General features: G+C 41.3%; 1 protein-coding gene across 2 annotated transcripts in view; it reads right to left on the reverse strand.

Annotated features, from left to right (window-relative positions):
- Positions 1 to 1,057: 1,057 nt before the first annotated feature.
- The window catches only part of LOC117511335 (spindlin-1-like), a 72,833-nt gene continuing 55,261 nt past the window's right edge, over positions 1,058 to 18,629 (reverse strand). For both annotated transcript variants that reach the window (XM_034171363.1, XM_034171362.1), the window contains exons 3-7: positions 16,469 to 16,517; positions 16,100 to 16,194; positions 12,803 to 12,958; positions 12,383 to 12,616; positions 1,058 to 2,559 (exon numbers count right to left, since the gene is read on the reverse strand). In XM_034171363.1, coding sequence (XP_034027254.1) covers positions 2,360 to 2,559; positions 12,383 to 12,616; positions 12,803 to 12,958; positions 16,100 to 16,194; positions 16,469 to 16,517 — 734 coding nt within the window. In that variant the 3' untranslated portion in view covers positions 1,058 to 2,359. The remainder of the gene's footprint in view (positions 2,560 to 12,382; positions 12,617 to 12,802; positions 12,959 to 16,099; positions 16,195 to 16,468; positions 16,518 to 18,629) is intronic.

Consider the following 18,629-nt stretch of genomic DNA (forward strand, 5'->3'; position numbering starts at 1 on the left):
TACATATGTAACAGATGATGTAAATCAGACAGTACTGGAGCAGTTGGTCAGGCTAGCAGTTACGACTACAGCTTAGCATAGAAAGCTAAATGTTTGCACTGAATAAATTGATCATGTTCTGAAACGACCAAAAGGCTAGCAAGCTAAAGTTTTCTCTCTCCAGCTGAAGTGTAGAAAATTACAACATTCCACCACAACCACACTAATATTTTTAAACTAATGCGCAAATTAGCTTGCTATCCATCTTTTCGAGCAAAACTCCCCAAAATTCTAGATTTTCTTACAAGCTAGTCTGGTTTGCAGTCTTACAAAGACTTCAACAGAAAGTCTGCATTAGATTGTCTTTTTTTTCCATCTTTATTTTAAGCTAGCAGTTTGGCCGTCTTTGTGCTAATTGGAGTTAGCCGTTAGCACCACTGTCTTTTTGTGAAGGCCGACCCTAATCGCACGACGGCCGTGTCCAAAACTGTCATTTTACTATTCACATGGCAAGACTATGGTAGCAAAACTTGGAACTACTTGTATAAACAAACATACTGCATTCAAGATGTCATAACTCCTTTAATATATTTCAGATTTTGATATTTTTTTAATATTTTGAAGCTGAAGATGTCTTCTGTACAGTACACTAATCAATTTCATCATACATACAACGAGCAGCATGTTGCCGGGCGAATAGTGGAATGATTTATTCAGACAGCCGCTGAAAAATGGCGTGAATTTGCTGTGTCAGCACCTTCATAGTTCCCTACTTCGCAACCAGGGTCTTGCCGGACAAACAGAATCAGAGTTATGGATACGGCTGCCGTGTGAATAGCCAGTTCCTTTTGTGAAACTGGTACAAGCGTGTCTACAAACACGTCATACTGGACACAGAGACACACACACACAAAAAAAAACCCTTTTCAGGTGAAAACGTCCCCAAATATCTGCATGTTGAGCCAACCCCCCCGATAAATTTATCTAAATCCTGACAGAGAACACTGGAATGACAAAAAAACAAAAACAAAAGAAACAAAAAAAAAAAACAACTGATCAACTGAGACAGAAACATGAATTATTGATTGTTCGAACCTTGGATATATTTGGGAACTGAAGCTGAACAAATGTCAAAAATAAAACAAAAATCTTTAATAAAAAGAAAAGTGTATCAGGAAACATAAACCAACAAGCCAACAACAAACGATTTATCACGAACAGGCACAGATATGCGATTTGATCAGTTCTTACTGCGGGAACTGGACATTTATGTTATTAGTGTCCTTAAAGTGAGATGTGATTTTAGGCAGTTTCCTCGTTTTGCTAAAGATGTTTAACGACGCTATCACACCAACTGATGCAGTCGAATCCATGGAGAAAAACACACCAACAGGCTGAGGTCAAACATCTGAGAAGTTCAACCTGCTGGAACAAGGAATGACAGCTAATATACCAACGAGAGCAGAACTGAACGAGTCTGTGTCCTCCGACTAATCCAACAAATCCTCAATGACAGTCTCTGGACGCAGGTTCAGTAAAACCCTCTGCTACTGGACCCATAATCCTTGTGTATGCCCTTCAGTCCAGAACACAAGAAATCCAAACAAACTTCCATTTGGTAAGAACGGAACCTTGTATTCCATTTTCCTTAGATCACTTCATTAACATCAGCTAACTCCAGTTCTTGTGTTGTCCTGAAGTCTACCGCGGTCTCAGATGGACCTTCAGGAACGAGGAGGTTCTTCCGCTGGTTGTGTAGAGGTGTGGACCTGCTTTGCTTCTCAAACAGCTGACATTTCAGTGGGGAAATCTTTTCCTAGAAAGTTCTCAGGATGTTGTCTTTTCAGATCTCAGAGTCTGTGGTGTCCAACTGAAGCTGGATTTCTTCAGTCTTTGTGGGAAATAAGTTTTTTTTTTTTTTTTTAAATCTGACTTGTAATATTAGCTACATCTTCACGTTATTGCCCCACATACTCCAAAAGCTACAACAGCTAATCAGGTCTGCAGCGGCTCCAAACAACACTGTGGCCTCAGTCTGTTGGTTGTTTGGTCACTTGTTGTCTGTTGCAGGATTTGATGAAAATGTCTCAAACACGGTCTACAGAAACCTGAACAAAAACTCTGAATGATATATGATTTCAAACACTTTAGTGAGTCTTCACAGAACCCGACTGAGACTCTCGCAGTCACAAAGAGTTTATTAAACATATGAACAGACCAAACAAAAAAAAAACAATCAGGCCGACTCCAGAGATCCTGGTTCCTTCAGGACACTTGGGGAAGGTTTCAAACCGTGTTTTCTTTTGTCGGCAGAGTGTTTGATGGGTATGAGCAGGTCTTGTCAAGTCGTTTTTGGGGTCCTGGACCAGGTGTTACGGTCTTAGGAGGTTTTGACCAGGTCGTAGACGTAGATATGGAAATCGTCGTCGAACTTGATGAAGTAGACTGATGGCTTGGCCTCCACCTGGTGAATGACCATGCCAGACCGCTTCCCACCGTCCTCCTTGGCGTATTCCACCTGTTTGCCCACCAAGCTGTCGACCACCTCACCGGGTTCCCGCTCCGCCGGGCCGCTGTCATCTACAACAAGACAGAACACCAGAGAAATTATTTCACTTTAGTTAAAACTGCTTTAATGTAAAAATTAATTAATTAATTATACACACACACACACATATACATATATATATACACACACACACAACTCTGATTGTGCATACACAGCACATAGTGGCAGAACAGCGGAACTGCAACTACAAAGCATTGGTGTCACAGCGTGCAACTTCAAGACATTCTTATTTCAACTTAATAGCACACACAATTACCAGTTATGTAATGTTCAATACAGACATGTGGAACTAAATGGCTGCTTCTGATTTTGGTGCCATGAGCTCGATCTCCGCCTGCTGCTACTAGACAGGAAGCAGTTTCCCTCCTGCATTTTCTATTAAAACTCCATGAGGTTTAAACAAGCACAGAGTGAGTTGGAGTGAATTGAGTCAGGCTCAGGACAGGTACAGGTTCATGGAAAGTTGGAAACCATCACCAAAGAAAATAAGCCATTTCCAAACATTCACAGTCACTAGAACAGTCAAATTCATATTTTAGAAAATACTCTGTCCTGATATTTCTGTGTAGACTCTCAGTTGTCCAGGTGGTTTCCATAGTAGAGAAGCTTGAATCTCCGACCGGACTGGGTTGCTTGACGTGAGGACGTTTCGCTTCAAATCACAGAAGCTTCCTCAGCTAAAATTCTTGCTCTGGTAGTCTGACTTCTGTCTTGACTCTTGTAGATAAGAATAAACCAGAAGCCAACTAAAGCTGGAGTTTTTTTAACCTAACCAGACCCCACCTACCGAGAGGCTGACTGCTATAGGCTATGGGCTAGTGACTAAACAATAGCTCTAATTAGCACCTATTGTGCTCTAGTTAGCACTCTCCTAATGACAGGACGGAAGCCTCCCCTGATGGCTCCCTTGATGACTCTCTCCTGATGACGTGAATGACTCATTACCATGAACAAAAGACTGAAACTGCTTTGACCTGAGTACCACATTGTAAACAGGGGACAAAGCATGTCTGAAACCCACTCCGCGGTTAAGGCTGGGTTTCAACTGTTTTACAAAGAATGCTTCCTTGACACCTCTCTCAAACCATTTCTTCTCTCTGGCTAAGATTTTAACCAGTCAGCCATTAAACACAACAGTTTGTCAGAGTCAGAAGCTGGGGACCTCCGACTAAGAGTCACAGCAGCGCTTAACAATGCTAAGCCTCCTCCGTCCAACATCACAGGAGAAGAACAGAAAGCTTTGGCAGCACTGCAGAAGGACCAAAGCATCCTTATCCTGCCAGCAGATAAAGGCAGATGCACGGTGGTCCTGAACACATCGGACTACGAGGCCACGATCAACAACTTGCTCAATGACTCCAGTACATACGAACGTCTGAAGAGAGACCCCACGAGTGGCTATAAGAAGAAAATCATTAGCTGCCTCCAAAACCTGGAGAAAGAGGGACTCATCGACAGGCAGACATACTACAGACTGTACCCGGGGGACGCCACTCCATGCATCTATGGACTGCCCAAAATCCACAAACAGGACGTGCCACTCAGGCCTATTGTATGTAGCACAGATTCCATCACATACAATTTGGCCAAGCACCTCAAGTGGATTTTGGCTCCTCTAGTGGGTAACTCAGACTACCATGTGGAGAACACACAAGATTTTGTGAACAAAATCAAGGACCTGCAGCTGGAGGCAGATGAAACTATGGTGTCATTTGATGTGACTTTGTTGTTCACCTGCATCCCCACCGCTGAGGCCGTCTCAGCTGTGAGGCAGAGACTGCTGGAAGATGTGTCTCTACCTGAAAGGACCAAACTCACACCAGACCACATCTGTCAATTCTTGGAGATCTGTCTTAACACCATGTATTTCTTGTTTAGGGGGAATTACTACAGGCAGATCCATGGTTGTGCGATGGGGTCTCCGGTATCCCCCATTGTGGCCAATCTGTACATGGAGCGAGTGGAGAAGACAGCCTTGACGTCGTTCACGGGCATCTCTCCCAGTCACTGGTTCAGATATGTTGATGACACATGGGTTAAAATCAAGCAACAGGAGGTCGAGGACTTTACAGAACACATCAATTTGGTGGACTCCAATATCAAATTCACACGTGAGGATGCCAGAAACAACCATTTAGCCTTCTTGGACTGTGATGTTAACGATTGGAGAGAACAGGCAGCTCCAGACAGGGGTTTACAGAAAACCCACTCACACCGACCAATATCTGCTCTTTGGCTCAAACCACCCCCTTGAACACAAGCTCGGGGTGAACAGGACACTTCAACACAGAGCCCTACAGGTGCCCACAACTACAGAGGGAAGGGCTAAAGAGCAACAACTTGTACGGAAAGCCCTCACATTATGTGGGTACCCACGCTGGTCCCTGGACAAAGTGCAGAAGTCCCAGAAAACAAAGAGACCAGATAGACAGGAGACAGAGACAAGAAGAAGAGGAGTGTCTCTCCCTTATTTAGCAGGAGTAGGGGAAAAACTACAGAGGATCTTCAGACAGCACAAAATCCCAGTTTAGTTTAAACCAGTCAACACCTTGAGACAGAAATTAGTTCACCCTAAGGACAGGATCCCTGGTTACAAACAGAGCAATGTAGTGTATCATAGCAGATGTCAGGAAAACTGTAATGAACACTACATAGGTGAGATGAAGCAACTTTTACACAAGAGGCTATACCAGCACAGCAGAAAGGTCGCCAGTGGACCTCAGTCTGCAGTTCATCTCCACCTGAAAGACACTAACCACACGTTTGAGGACAAGGAAGTTAAAATCTTAGCCAGAGAGAAGAAATAGTTTGAGAGAGGTGTCAAGGAAGCATTCTTTGTAAAATAGTTGAAACCCAGCCTTAACCGCGGAGCGGGTCTCAGACACGCTTTGTCCCCTGTTTACAATGTGGTACTCAGGTCAAAGCAGTTTCAGTCTTTAGTTCATGGTAATGAGTCATTCACGTCATCAGGAGAGAGTCGTCAAGGGAGCCATCAGGGGAGGCTTCCATCCTGTCATTAGGAGAGTGCTAACTAGAGCACAATGTCTGTCTTGTCTGGATGGCGCTGCTCTGCTGGCGACACGGAGGAGGGTTTCTGCTACAAAATGCTTGTTTGGTATGGAGGCTGTTGATGTTTGTTCTTTTCTTTCTGTCTACCGCTTGTCAATGGTGGACCAAATGTGCGGTTTATGCTTTTGACTGTGTGTGGAGGCTGAGAGGGAGTATGGTTCTGTTAGCCGGATAGCCCACTGCTCTGTGGATGGGGCTGTTAGCACTGAGGGGCTAGTGTATAGCCGTACGGAGTTGCTGGGTTTACAAGACCACAGAGCTCTTCCATCGTTGGGCCTGCTGGACGAGGTTCCGAGGGAGTTGGTACGACAATACCGACCGGATTGTCGGTGAAGCAGGAGACTTAGGAAGCGGGGGAAGAGAAGCGGCCTGAGACAACGCATCCGTGCAGCCACCAAGCTACCGCTGCCACCCATCCTGCTCTGCAATGCGCGCTCACTTAAAAATAAACTGGATGAGTTGCGCTTACAAACTGGAGCTTGTTATGAGTTCCGTGAGTCCGGATTAATGGCTTTTACAGAAACATGGTTTAGCGATGATATACCGGACAGCTTCATTCGAGTGGATGGATTTACACACATCCGCCTGGACAGGAACAAAAACTCTGGTAAAACACGGGGGGGGGGGGGGGGGGGCTTACTGTAGAGGTGGAGCCACACTTGGATCAGTATCAGTTTGTGTACAAAAGGAAGCGGAGTACGAGTGATGCCATTTTAACTATAATGAACTGGGTTTTAAAGCATCTTGAGAGTTCCTCTGCATATGCCAAATTAGTTTTTATTGATTTTAGTTCTGCTTTTAACTGTATCCGGTCACATATCCTTCTTCAAAAAATTATTCAGCTGAATGTGAACCCTTTTTTAATTAAGTGGTATCATTCTTTTTTAACAAACAGGTCACAGCAGGTGAAGGTCAATTCTGTCTGCTCTGATATTGCATTAAGTAGCACTGGAGTCCCTCAGGGCTGTGTTAGTTCACCTTTTTTATTTACACTGTATACCAATGACTGCATCAGCTATCAGCCAAACCAGTATGTTGTTAAATTTTCAGATGACACTGTAATACTCAGTCTGCTGAACACTAGTACTAATTCAAGTTGTCCCAAATCTGGAGTGGACAGGTTTGTGAACTGGTGTGATGTCCATCAATTGCAGATTAATGTTAATAAAACAGTGGAGATGTTGGTGGACCCTCGGTCTGTTGGAGACCGTAGTGTGGTCACCATACATGGACGTAACATTGAACAGGTGGATTCATATAAATATCTGGGGGTTTATATCGATAATAACTTAAGCTGGCACATGTCAAGTGTTTGTGCCCGAATCCACCAGCGTTTGCACTTTCTTCGTCGACTCCGACTGTTTGGTGTATGTAGGAATATTATACTGATTTTCTACAGAGCAACGATTGAGTCCGTGTTACGGTATGGTATTACTAGCTGGTTTTGTAATTTAACGGTTAAATCAAAAACTCAAATATTAAATCTGATTAAGACAGCTGGCAAAATCATGGGTATGGTGGTCCCTGTAACTCCCCAAGAGTTGTTTGAACAGGCAGTTCTCAGATGTGCTGACAATATTTTAACAGATGAGTCTCATGTACTGCACTCTGAATATACTTTACTTAACTCAGGAAGGAGGTACAGGGTTCCTGTTTGTAAATATAATCGATATAAATATTCATTTATTCCATTATCAGTGAAGCTCATAAATCAGCAGATAGTTCTGGGAAGATAGCTTAAGGGTATGTATTGCAGAATTTGCACAAAGATGTTAATAATGTTGTGTATTTACATTTTATCCTTTGACTTACTGTGTTGTTTTTAATGTATGGGTGCTATGTACTGGATGTGTTGTTGTGTAGCACACTCTGCCCAAGGCAAATTTCTCCTTAGGGAGACAAATAAAGACACTGACTTTGACAATAGGTGCTAATTAGAGCTATTGTTTAGTCACTAGCCTATAGCAGTCAGCCTCTCGGTAGGTGGGGTCTGGTTAGGTTAAAAAACTCCAGCTTTTGTTGGCTTCTGGTTTATTCTTCTCTACAAGAGTCAAGACAGAAGTCAGACTACCAGAGCAAGAATTTTAGCTGAGGAAGCTTCTGTGATTTGAAGCGAAACGTCCTCACGTCAAGCAACCCAGTCCAGTCGAAGATTCAAGCTTCTCTACTACTCTGTCCTGATTACAACATTAACAGCAATCACCAGTGATGTGCGGTCAGGTGAGGCTGGTGAGTTTGTGCCTCACCTGACATCACAGAAAGAAAAAAAAAAAAGTAAAATGAAACAAATTAAATGGTTGTAAGATAAAACTTTGTCCGTAAAACAGAAAATCGACTTACATAAACTGCCAAAGCTCCAAGACGTGAAAAACACATCAAACATTCATCATAAAACACTCAGCATAAAATAATTTTACAACCAGTGTGTGGTCTGCAACAACGTGTTCATTTGGTCTCCCTCTGATTTAAAAGTGCGATGGAGTGTGGCACAAATGAGTTCTTGTATCTCTTCCTCCTGTAACGATGCACTCTGAAGCGCTTCCCAGAAGGAAGAAGCTCATATTCACGGTTCAGAACATGGGCTGAGTCTGTAGAGATTTTATCCGCAAGTCGTAAGGCTTATTTCCTGCACAGCTCTGTGAATTTGTTCTCCACCAAGTGGCCCACAGTTTTGGAGCAGATGTTGAAGAGCCTCAGTATCCTGTTCTTCAGCTGCACTGAGAGGCCACAGAACCACACAGAGCTGCCACACAGCAACACACTCTGAATGGTAGCTGTGTAGAACTGGTCCAGAATAACTGGACTGGCTCCAAAGGTTCGGAGTCTCCTTAAAAAGTATATTCTCCGCTGCAGCTTGTTGCACAGATAGTCTATGTGAACATTCCAGGAGAGGGCGCTGTCCACATACACTCCTAGATATTTGAAAGAGTCAGACTGTTTGATGATCTCCTGATGTATGACCACAGGAGCAGTGGTGAGTTGATGTTGGCCAAAGATGACGTCCTCAGTCTTGGCCGAGTTTATAATGAGTGCGTTCTGGTCACACCACTCAACCAGGCTTTTAACACAGTCATGGTACAAAACTGGTTGTTGTTTTCCTGAGAGTAGTGCCACCAGTGCTGCATCATCTGAAAATTTAATTAGATGATGCTTAAACTCTTTTATGACACATAATGTGTCATAAAAGAGTTTAACCATTTATTATATTTATCCAGTGATTTGTACTATAAAGTTACCGTATTTTCCGGACTATAAGTCGCACTTTTTTACATGTTTTGGCCGGGGGTGCGACCTATACTCCGGTGCGACTTATAAATGAAAAATATACCGGTAGGATCTCAATTAATTTACTGTAACAAAACAATTTTACGTGACAGAGTCGATCTACGTTTTAAAATGGCCACCGGAAAAGGAAATGCAATGCATCATGGGCACTGTAGTATGACGGCCATCCTATAGTTCACGCTGGTCGCGATAACCAATCAGAGAACAGAACTTTGGATGCGTATTCCTCACCTCACCCACAGCGTGTGAAGCTGACGAACACGGTGCTTGCTGTTATTCCGGCATGGCGAACAGAACAGCTTCAACCCTTGGATATCAATGTGAGCAGAATAAGTTGACGCTGAGAGCTGCGTGGGAGCATTGGGTGAGCGACGGCGGAGGATTAGCGTGTGCACTTGGAAGGAGCTGGCGTCGATGATTGTGAAAAGCGTTTGAAGCAGACGAACATGGTGTTTATTCCGGGACGGCTAACAAGACAGCTTCAACCCTTGGATATCAGTGTGAGCAGAGTTGACGCTGAGAGCTGCATGGGAGCACTGAGCGACGGCGGAGGATTAGCGTCTGCACTTGGAAGGAGCTGGATCGACAACGCTGGGTGGTCATGAGCTGCGCAGGTAGGTGCTGCACGGTTCGGCAAAATACAAACATATCCGTAGGTAAAATGCAGCTCACGAGAGGGCACTCGAGGCTTGTGTGACTGTTCCTGTGACTTCTGACTACCATAGAAAAATAAAAATTTTAACGTTACTGATAACTTAACAAGACAACGGAGAAGGCCCGAAAAAATGCCACCAAAAAGAAAATCATACTCTGCAGATTACAAGTTGCGACTGGTGAAATATGCATCCGAAAACGGTAGCCGTCACAATATTATCATCTGAACTTTTCATGTTAACATACCTGTATGTCCATGGGACTTATAGTCCAGTGCAACTTATTTATGGTTTATTTTTCTTCATAATGGATAAAGTGGCTGGTGCGACTTATACTCCGGTGCGACTTATTTATGGTTTGTTTTTCTTTATAATGGATAAAGTGGCTGGTGCGACTTATACTCCGGTGCGACTTATAGTCCGGAAAATACGGTATTTTCCTTTTAACTTCACCAGTTTTAGATTATTTTATTCAAAATTGCTGAATTTTCACATTTGCCGTTCAATTATTGAGCAGAGACGTGCGGTGAGGCAGCAGCCAGCCGTGCCTCACCTTGGACTGCGCAGTCACTGGACTAACTGCTGGCACGCTGTGCAGTCAGACTGTCTCACTGTCTCTCTCTGTGTCACCATTAAAATGGTCAAACACTTTGGCTGTATGAACTTAAATTCCATAGTTTAGCTGATGTACATAATGTACAGTGTTTTTGGTCAACAGCTGTATGTGTGTGTGCAACATGTTTCGTCTGCTAAGCGATCAAAAAAACAGCTGCAAAAAGGCACCAGGTGAGTCACGCAGTTCTCCTGCCTCATGGTAGGGGGCGGTAGTGCTCACAGGGATACTTCTTGCAGCAACTCCTCAGCTGCAGCATAAGTGACAGCAAACTACGAGAGCATCCATTCATTTATTTTTCTCCTCTCGCCTGAACTTTACTTTCAGAATGGAGAATTATATATCCAAACTGAAACAATTTTATAAAACTGGACTTTCAATCAAAGCAGGAGGTAATAATTAAAGGACAACCAACACCATAGCTGAAAGGTTTGCTTCAGCCAACAGAAGAGTCGCTCTTTTAAAATGCAGTGGGACACACTGAAGTCTGGCTGTGTGGACGTCCTTTTCAATGTTCAACCTGCCTTATTTTCTCAACTTGTGACAATGTGTGGACACAGATATATATACAGTCAGGATGAAGGACGACTTTGTTCCCTGGCAGTGATCTCCACTGAGACAGAGAGACTTTAAAACTGAAGGAAGATAAGTTAAACTTCCACAATTAAGTCACTGATGCTTTTGTTCAGAAGGAGCGGTACATGGACTTCATTTATGAGTAAAGGTAAGACCATAATAACATTTTTTTTTAATTAAATGTGCTTTTTTGTGTGCTACAGTTTGTATGGGTAAGAATACTGATATGAGATTTTAAACATAACCCATTAACTGCTGCCAATCAAACGGTGAATAAACTACACTGTGAGCTTCACATGTTCGTAAATCTGATTGTGATGAAGTCAGTGCCTCACCAGCCATCAACCTCACCGCACGTCACTGGCAATCACATGGTCTACAAGGATGTAATTAAATGTTGAAATGACTAAATTAAAAACTTATATCATGAAGTTTATGTCACTGAGAAATCCTAACTAACAGACACACTGCAGCTGTTGTTACATCATCTCCTGTTGTGTTTATAACATACACATCTTCAACCGCTTACTTCAGTTAAGGGTTGCGGAGGGCTGGAGCCTATCCTAGCAGTCATCGAGCGCGAGGTGGGGTTCACCCTGGACAGGACGCCCGTCTGACGCAGGGTCACATACAGTCAAACAAACACATTCACACCTACGGACAATTTAAAGTTTCCAGTCCATCTAACCTGCATGTCTTTGGATGCGGGAGGAAGCCAGAGCACTCGGAGGGAACCCACACAGACACGGGGAGAACACACAATCTCCACACAGAAAGACCACAGGTGGGAATCGAACCCATGACCTTGTCACTGTGAAGCAACAGTGGGAACCACTAATCCACCGTGCTGCCAGGAGCAGTGTTTTTAAGAAATATTTATATACGGTGTCCTTTTTTTTCCTGGTTGAAATACAGACATGAATGAATCTACCAGACTATTTTTTTTTATTTAAAAGTATTTTACTGACAGGGTTTCTAATGTAAGAAACATTTTTTTTTACTTCAAAATGTGCAGTAATCAGAAATTAATCTTGAAGTAAAACAACACATTTGTAAAGATTTTCTTCAGTAAACTGTTGTGTGTAAATTAGCAGTTCTGACACACATTTCAACACTCTTCCGTGTTTTGTCCCAATGCCTCGTTTCTTTTGGCTTTAAAGTATGGCTGTAACAAAGATAAAAATCTTGGGCTTTACTTTATAAATTTTGGCCCTCAAAATGCAGGAAATGGGGTTTCAGATGGTTAGAAATTGCAAAATGTTTGGGGGGGGGGGGGGGGGGGGAAGATGCCCCCAGACCCTCCAACAATGCTTGTGCCTACAATGTTCTCCACATGGCTATGCCGCACAAAGTTCTCCCCTATGCTGTGAAGAAAATCCCAGTAAGAACCCTGCATACGTGTGTATTGGTTGAATTCTTTGTTGAATTGTTAAAATCATGTAATCACAAATTCCTGGAGTGTCTGATTTTTGGTACTGGTAGTAGTAGTTTTATTAGGAAATATGTTCAACAGTTCACATCACCACCAATAAACAGATGGGACGCATGCGTAGAACCCGTTCCACCACCCGCCTCCCCTCCGTGGTGGGTTATAATAAAGTCTGCGATCTTTGAGTTTATGTATCAGTCGGTGCTTACTGGAGTCGGGCATGATGCGCAGGTCTCCCTCCTTATAGTCGTCCAGCAGCTGGTACATGTAGAGGACAGGGTCTTTCTCATAGGTGATGTAGAACCAGGAAGTCATGATGGGAGCCCGGGCCAGCACCATCCCACGCCACTCCTCCTTTGGCCCGTCCTCAGTCTCAAACATGTGCTCCACTGCCTTCCCGATCATCGTGTCTGCCAGCAGCGAGTCGCTAACTCGGGCTGGAGCTAGGAAAAAAAAAAAAAAATAATAATGAGAGTCTGTAAACAAAAAAACCTTTACTACGGAGGAACTAGGACCCAATCGATCCACTTCAATATGACTGAATCATCCATGTGTTTTTTCCGCTGGGACGACACGATTCATAGATTAATTTTTACAAGGTGAAGAATAAAATCGGCCTCCTTCCTCACCCACTCGGTCAGGCAGGACCTCCAGCCCCACCACCCGCTCATCGCTGTACAGCTCCAGGCCGTAGATGCAATCAAAGCCGTCGTACTTGATCAGGTACAGAGACGGGTTGACAGGAACCTGGTCCAGGACCGTCCCCTTCCACTGAGACGCCTTACCTGCACCGCAGCAGACAAACATTTGACATGGCTTCTCTGACAAGTTAAGGATCACCAATTTAATTCAGATCATACACAGAAAATAATTAGTCCTCGTCTCACTCGCAGCGCCGCAGCTGCTGGTCGTGTCTTTGCATAACGCTCTGACCTACTGCTAAAATTATTTTATTATCCAGGTTGGTCGTCATTGTGTCCCAAGGTTCTTGAAATGGAGCAATGTCTCCACCTGGTGGAAATTTTGCAGGACCATTTATGCAGGAATAATAGAATCTCAGCAACAGCTCCAATGAAACAGAGAAAAATGAGTTAAAGAAGCAGTTTTCAAACTGTGAGCCCCCCTCCCCCACCCCGGAGCGGCAGAGTTCTTGGGGTGGGGGGGGGGGCAAGGGATGGGCATCATGAACCAGTTTTTTATGAAAAACATTAAGCAATCATTCGATCCACCGACATTTGCCTTTTTGCTTAACGAGTCCCTTATCGGTCCTTCAGGGCAGCCGCTGTTTTTGAGGGTGTTTTATCGGGAAAATGATCATTTCTTTACGTTGATTACAGACCCTGCCTGCGGGTCTAATCAACCGCTTCTGTAACGGCTCCACTTTGAAGCTTGAAACAACAAAGCACTGTCCCGATCCACTGCTTTGTTGGTTCATTGCTTTGCTGCTTTTCAGAAGCGGCAAGTCTGCTTGTTAACCCCTTCAAAACCATTTAAAAATGTCAATCGTGAGTCACTTTTGTGCGATTAAAGTCACTAACTGGGACTCCTGTCTTGTTGCAAGCAAGAAAAACGAAAATTGTCCTCCGTTCCATTCTCACAGCTCCAAACACTGCGCCACTCTCTGCTGAGACAGAGTCTGGTCGGAATTAATAACTTCAAAGCAAATCGGCGTTTTAAATCAAATGACACCTCTTTCCAAATGTTGGAACACAGACAACAGACTAAAACATTTTTTTTCCTTCCAAAATAAGATGTCCTGCATTCTTTATGAATTACACTCATGTTGACTTGCACCACAGCCGGTTGTAAGCGCTCAGCTCGGAGGTATGGCATTAAATTCATGCCATTATTGTCTAAAAGGAAATACTTGAGAAAAACTACAGATTTTGTTTATTTTTATTTATGTCCAAAGATCAAGGATCCAGTGACCAATTTCATATTTATTTACTTTAAGACTCAAAATGTTACTGACATAGAAAACCTGTAAAGCCTACTTTTAGTGCACAGACAATTCACAGGAGGTAATGATAAGGGAATCGATAAGGAATCTGATCGATAAGCAGAACTGATAGATAAAATCTTATCAGTACCCATCCCTTGTGTTAATTATGCCAAAAATGTCTAAAAACACAGAGATGTTTAAATGTTAAAAAACAATGTTTAAAATATGACAAAAGAAAAAAATAGAATAGAAAGTTCTTTAAAAACATGTTTAAAATGTTTGAAAATGATGTAAAATGTGTGAAAGAATAGTTTAAAATGTTTGAAAATGGTGTAAAGTGTGTGAAAAAATAGAAAGTTCTTTAAAAACATGTTTAAAATGTTTGAAAATGATGTAAAATGTGTGAAAGAATAGTTTAAAATGTTTGAAAATGGTGTAAAGTGTGTGAAAAAATAGAAAGTTCTTTAAAAACATGTTTAAAATGTTTGAAAATGATGTAAAATGTGTGAAAGAATAGAAAGTTCTTAAAAAACATGTTTAAAATGTTTGAAAATGGTGTAAAATGTGTGAAAGAATAGTTTAAAATGTTTGAAAATGGTGTAAAGTGTGTGAAAAAATAGAAAGTTCTTAAAAAACATGTTTAAAATGTTTGAAAATGGTGTAAAATGTGTGAAAGAATAGAAGGTTCTTTAAAAACATGCTTTAAAGCATTGGCTGCCCAGCTAAACCAACAAAAGGGGAAATGGGCAATTCTGTGGTAACGGAATTACAATGAGAGCAATATCTGGCCATATTCCAGGTTACCATTAAAAATCTGCTCTGATTGTAATTCTGTTACGTAGAATAACCTAAATACTGTGTAATTCTCAACAATCTGCACTGATAAGATGTGTTTAAAAGACTTGGAAATCAAGACATTCTATTCTTGATAAAATCCATTTAAAGATTTTAAAGCATTTAATTTCTAACCAATAACCAATTAACTCATTGAGTGCCACTGACGCTTAAATGCGTCTTTTCAGATAGTAACACTCAGCACCAAAGACGCGTTATTGCGCCAATTACATTTTTTATTGGGGGGGGGAATCAGCTTATCTAGCTTGTGTAAAATAATTAGAGTTGTAATCACAAGGGAACCCATTCTGTGGGTGGTAGCAGTGTGAGTGTGGACCGGAGCGCGGCTCGCTCTCCACCGTTGTGCGGACGTCTTATGGTTGTACCTCTCCTAATCCGAATGGTTTCCACCTGGCTGTCTGTTAAACTGTGATGCAGTCGCGCTGCTCCAGTCATTCCATCTTTTTCCTTGGAATGAAAAAACGGCGAGCGCACGACACACACCTCACACAAAGGCTGCTTACAAGCAAATGACGCAATCGACAGGCTCATGCAAGCACACGTGATTCAAATCCATCAGGTTTTTGAAAAAAATAAAAAAGGTCCGATACGCGAGAGCCAGAGGGAAAATACGCACCGCCGAGAGAAGAGACAGATGTTTTTTTTTTTTTTTGGTGCATTATACAATAGGATCACTTTTCATAGTGTTTGAGATGTCACTGAAGCAAAAACAATTATAATCAAAGATATTTTCTCATTGAAATGTTGCTTGTCACAAAAAGCCAATTTTCTCAGTTTTTTGTCAGAAATCAGCATTTTTAGTGATGCCACCCAAGTTCTGCAGACAATTACTAAAGAATGGAAAGAGGTACAAACAAACGTTTTTTTTCTGATGATAAAGGAAAGTCTGATGTTTCTTTTGGTATGTTTGTTGTTGACATGGACATAGAACTCAATTTTCTAGGGACCTTGAAAAAAACACACAAATGCTGAAAAATCCTGGCACTGGGATGTTCTGAACTTTGAAAATGGCTGGCACTCAATGAGTTAAAAATGGCTTTAGATAGGTTTTTCGTTAATTATTCATTTTTCCCCCCCAAACTTTGAACCTGAGGCTCAGCTTTGAGAAGGACTGAGTAACAGAACTTACTGCCCTCCTTCCAGATGTGCTGGATCCTGCAGCCCACGATGTTCCTTCTGGGCTGAACCAGAGCCTTACTGGGACCGACACTGGTCCTTTGTTTCCTGCCATGAACACAGAATGAAGAACAAAAAGAGATTGTAGGAAGGAAGAACAATATGAAGGAAAAAGATTGATGGACAAGAAGAAACGAAAAGTTGAACACAAAAGAAAAAAAATGAAATGAGGGGAAAAAAAGAGCAAAGAGCTAATCGGTTCATCAAATCCTTTGGAATCTGTAACATTTCCATTTATTTTCTTTTTATAAGAATAATTTTAGTAGAAATGCAGAAAAAGTCTGATTCAATTTTGCTTTTTTTAATTAAATATTCATCTTACTTGTGTGAATTCTTTTTCTTCATCATGTTTGCAGATACACCCGGATGTCCTACAAACAAACAAAAATGTTCCAGTTAAATAAACAAAAATTATTCCCAACAGCAGCAAATCCTGATAAAATTACAGAGGCATTTGATTATGGTATTCTCTCACACAAACAATCTACTGTGGAGTTTTTTGTTTTGTTTTTTCCACAGTTTCTTCTTTATTTGGATCGCCATTAGCTGCAGCTACTCTTCCTGGGCCCAACAGATTTACAATATAGTAAATCAAAAAAACATTAAAAAAAAATATCTAAAAATAAAAATCACATAAAAACCAAAATCATATAAAATCAAATTAATCATCTATACATGGTGAAAGGGTTGACTCAGATTAGTCCTTATACCGATAAATACTATTTCAGACAGTTTTTTTAAAGAAAAATCCGGTAAAAATTCCATTCATGCATACCCCTAAATGTGACACTGTTAATGGCACTGGTTCTAGCTACAGGTAACGTAAAATTGCCCACCACAGCATGTCTGGTTCTGTAAGTATGATTTTCCAAACATAAAGAAAAATTCCTAAACAAAATATAAGGTAACATAGTGACAATAATCTTTCTAACAAAAATGATCTGTGAATATAAAAGTCTATCTTTGACTAACAACCAGTTTAATTTTTTATGCATTGTGATAATTTTTGTCTTATAATTGCATCTAAGTGCCACACGAGCAGCCCTATTCTGAATAATCTGTAATCTATTCATCACTTCTCCAGTAGCATTTGACCAAACTACTGGGCAATAGTCCAAATATACTAATAATAGTGCGTTAATAGCATACTTGGAAACCTTGCATGTCTTCTCATAATTGATATACCCCTGCCCATTTTTACAAAAATATTATTTCTATGTTTTTTCTATGATAATTTTGAATCTACCACTACACCCAGCAGCTTGGTCTCATGCACCTGATTTATTATAATATTATTAATCTTAATGTCTAATATGGGGTTTTTCATAACACCACAACTAGATCCAATTACCATACACTTAGTCTCTCTGTATTTAACACTAACTTATTAGATGTAACCCACTCAACCACATTATGCAATTCCATATTTAAAACACTGTCAAGATCATTGCATGAGCGTGCTGATGTATAAATGATTGAATCATCTGCATACATTACTATCAAGGGCACAATTTAGAACTAGAAATTGGGGGGACAAAGTGAGAAGCCCGCAGGGCCGAAGCCCATAGGCTGGGGGGTCTGGGGGCCGCTTTAGACCCCCAGAAGCCAACGGTTTCTAGATAAACTCATGCATTCTGAGCATCCACAACAGTAATTTTAATGTTTTGAGACGACCATAAAGTGGACACCATTTGACTTATACAATTTGAAACTGTGGACATAAGTACTTTATTCTGAGAATAGCCAACATTGATTTTATTAACATCCCGGTGTAAATAAGGTATCACCACATGTGTAGAACTCAAAAAGAATGATAGGTTGAGTTTTCATTAAAAAAACAACTGCAATGTGGTAAAATGTATTCATAAATATGAAAGAACAGGTTCTTAATAATTATTAACTATCACATATTGTATTTTTTTTCTCAAGATTTGTTTTTGCATAAGTTTGAAAAAACAACAGATCATAAGTTGAGGATAAATTACTTATCATGAATTTTATTTTCGAAGTGGCACTAATGACAACACTCATACTGAACATAATTTCGCTTACATAGACTGATTTTGGAGATCAAGCAATAATTGCAGATGGGCTTTCTGAGGTCCCAGATAGCTTTTCTGATTTCCTTTTCTAACTTTCAGAATTTAGTAAGTTAGCATATGGTCCACTGATACTTATGTGTTGACACTAGTCCCTAGAGGCAACTATTTTTGGTTTCAAATCTGGGCAAATGCAGTCCCAGAAAATTCTGAATGTGACAAACAAGAAACAGGTGTTGTAAACAAGTCAATGCTGCTAAAAATACAAACTTGCAGAAACAAAGATGCTATTCTGACATAGTTTTGCGCATAAAACTGACAAGGTTTGCACATAAGACTGGAATAGCATGTTTCAAGTACACACATATGTCAGAAGGTGGGGGGGACATACCATATTCTGTCCCCCCTGGCTGATTAGGTGGGGGGGACATGTCCCCCCATCCC

Source organism: Thalassophryne amazonica, chromosome 5, assembly GCF_902500255.1.
Source record: "Thalassophryne amazonica chromosome 5, fThaAma1.1, whole genome shotgun sequence".
NCBI classification, from domain to species: domain Eukaryota; kingdom Metazoa; phylum Chordata; class Actinopteri; order Batrachoidiformes; family Batrachoididae; genus Thalassophryne; species Thalassophryne amazonica.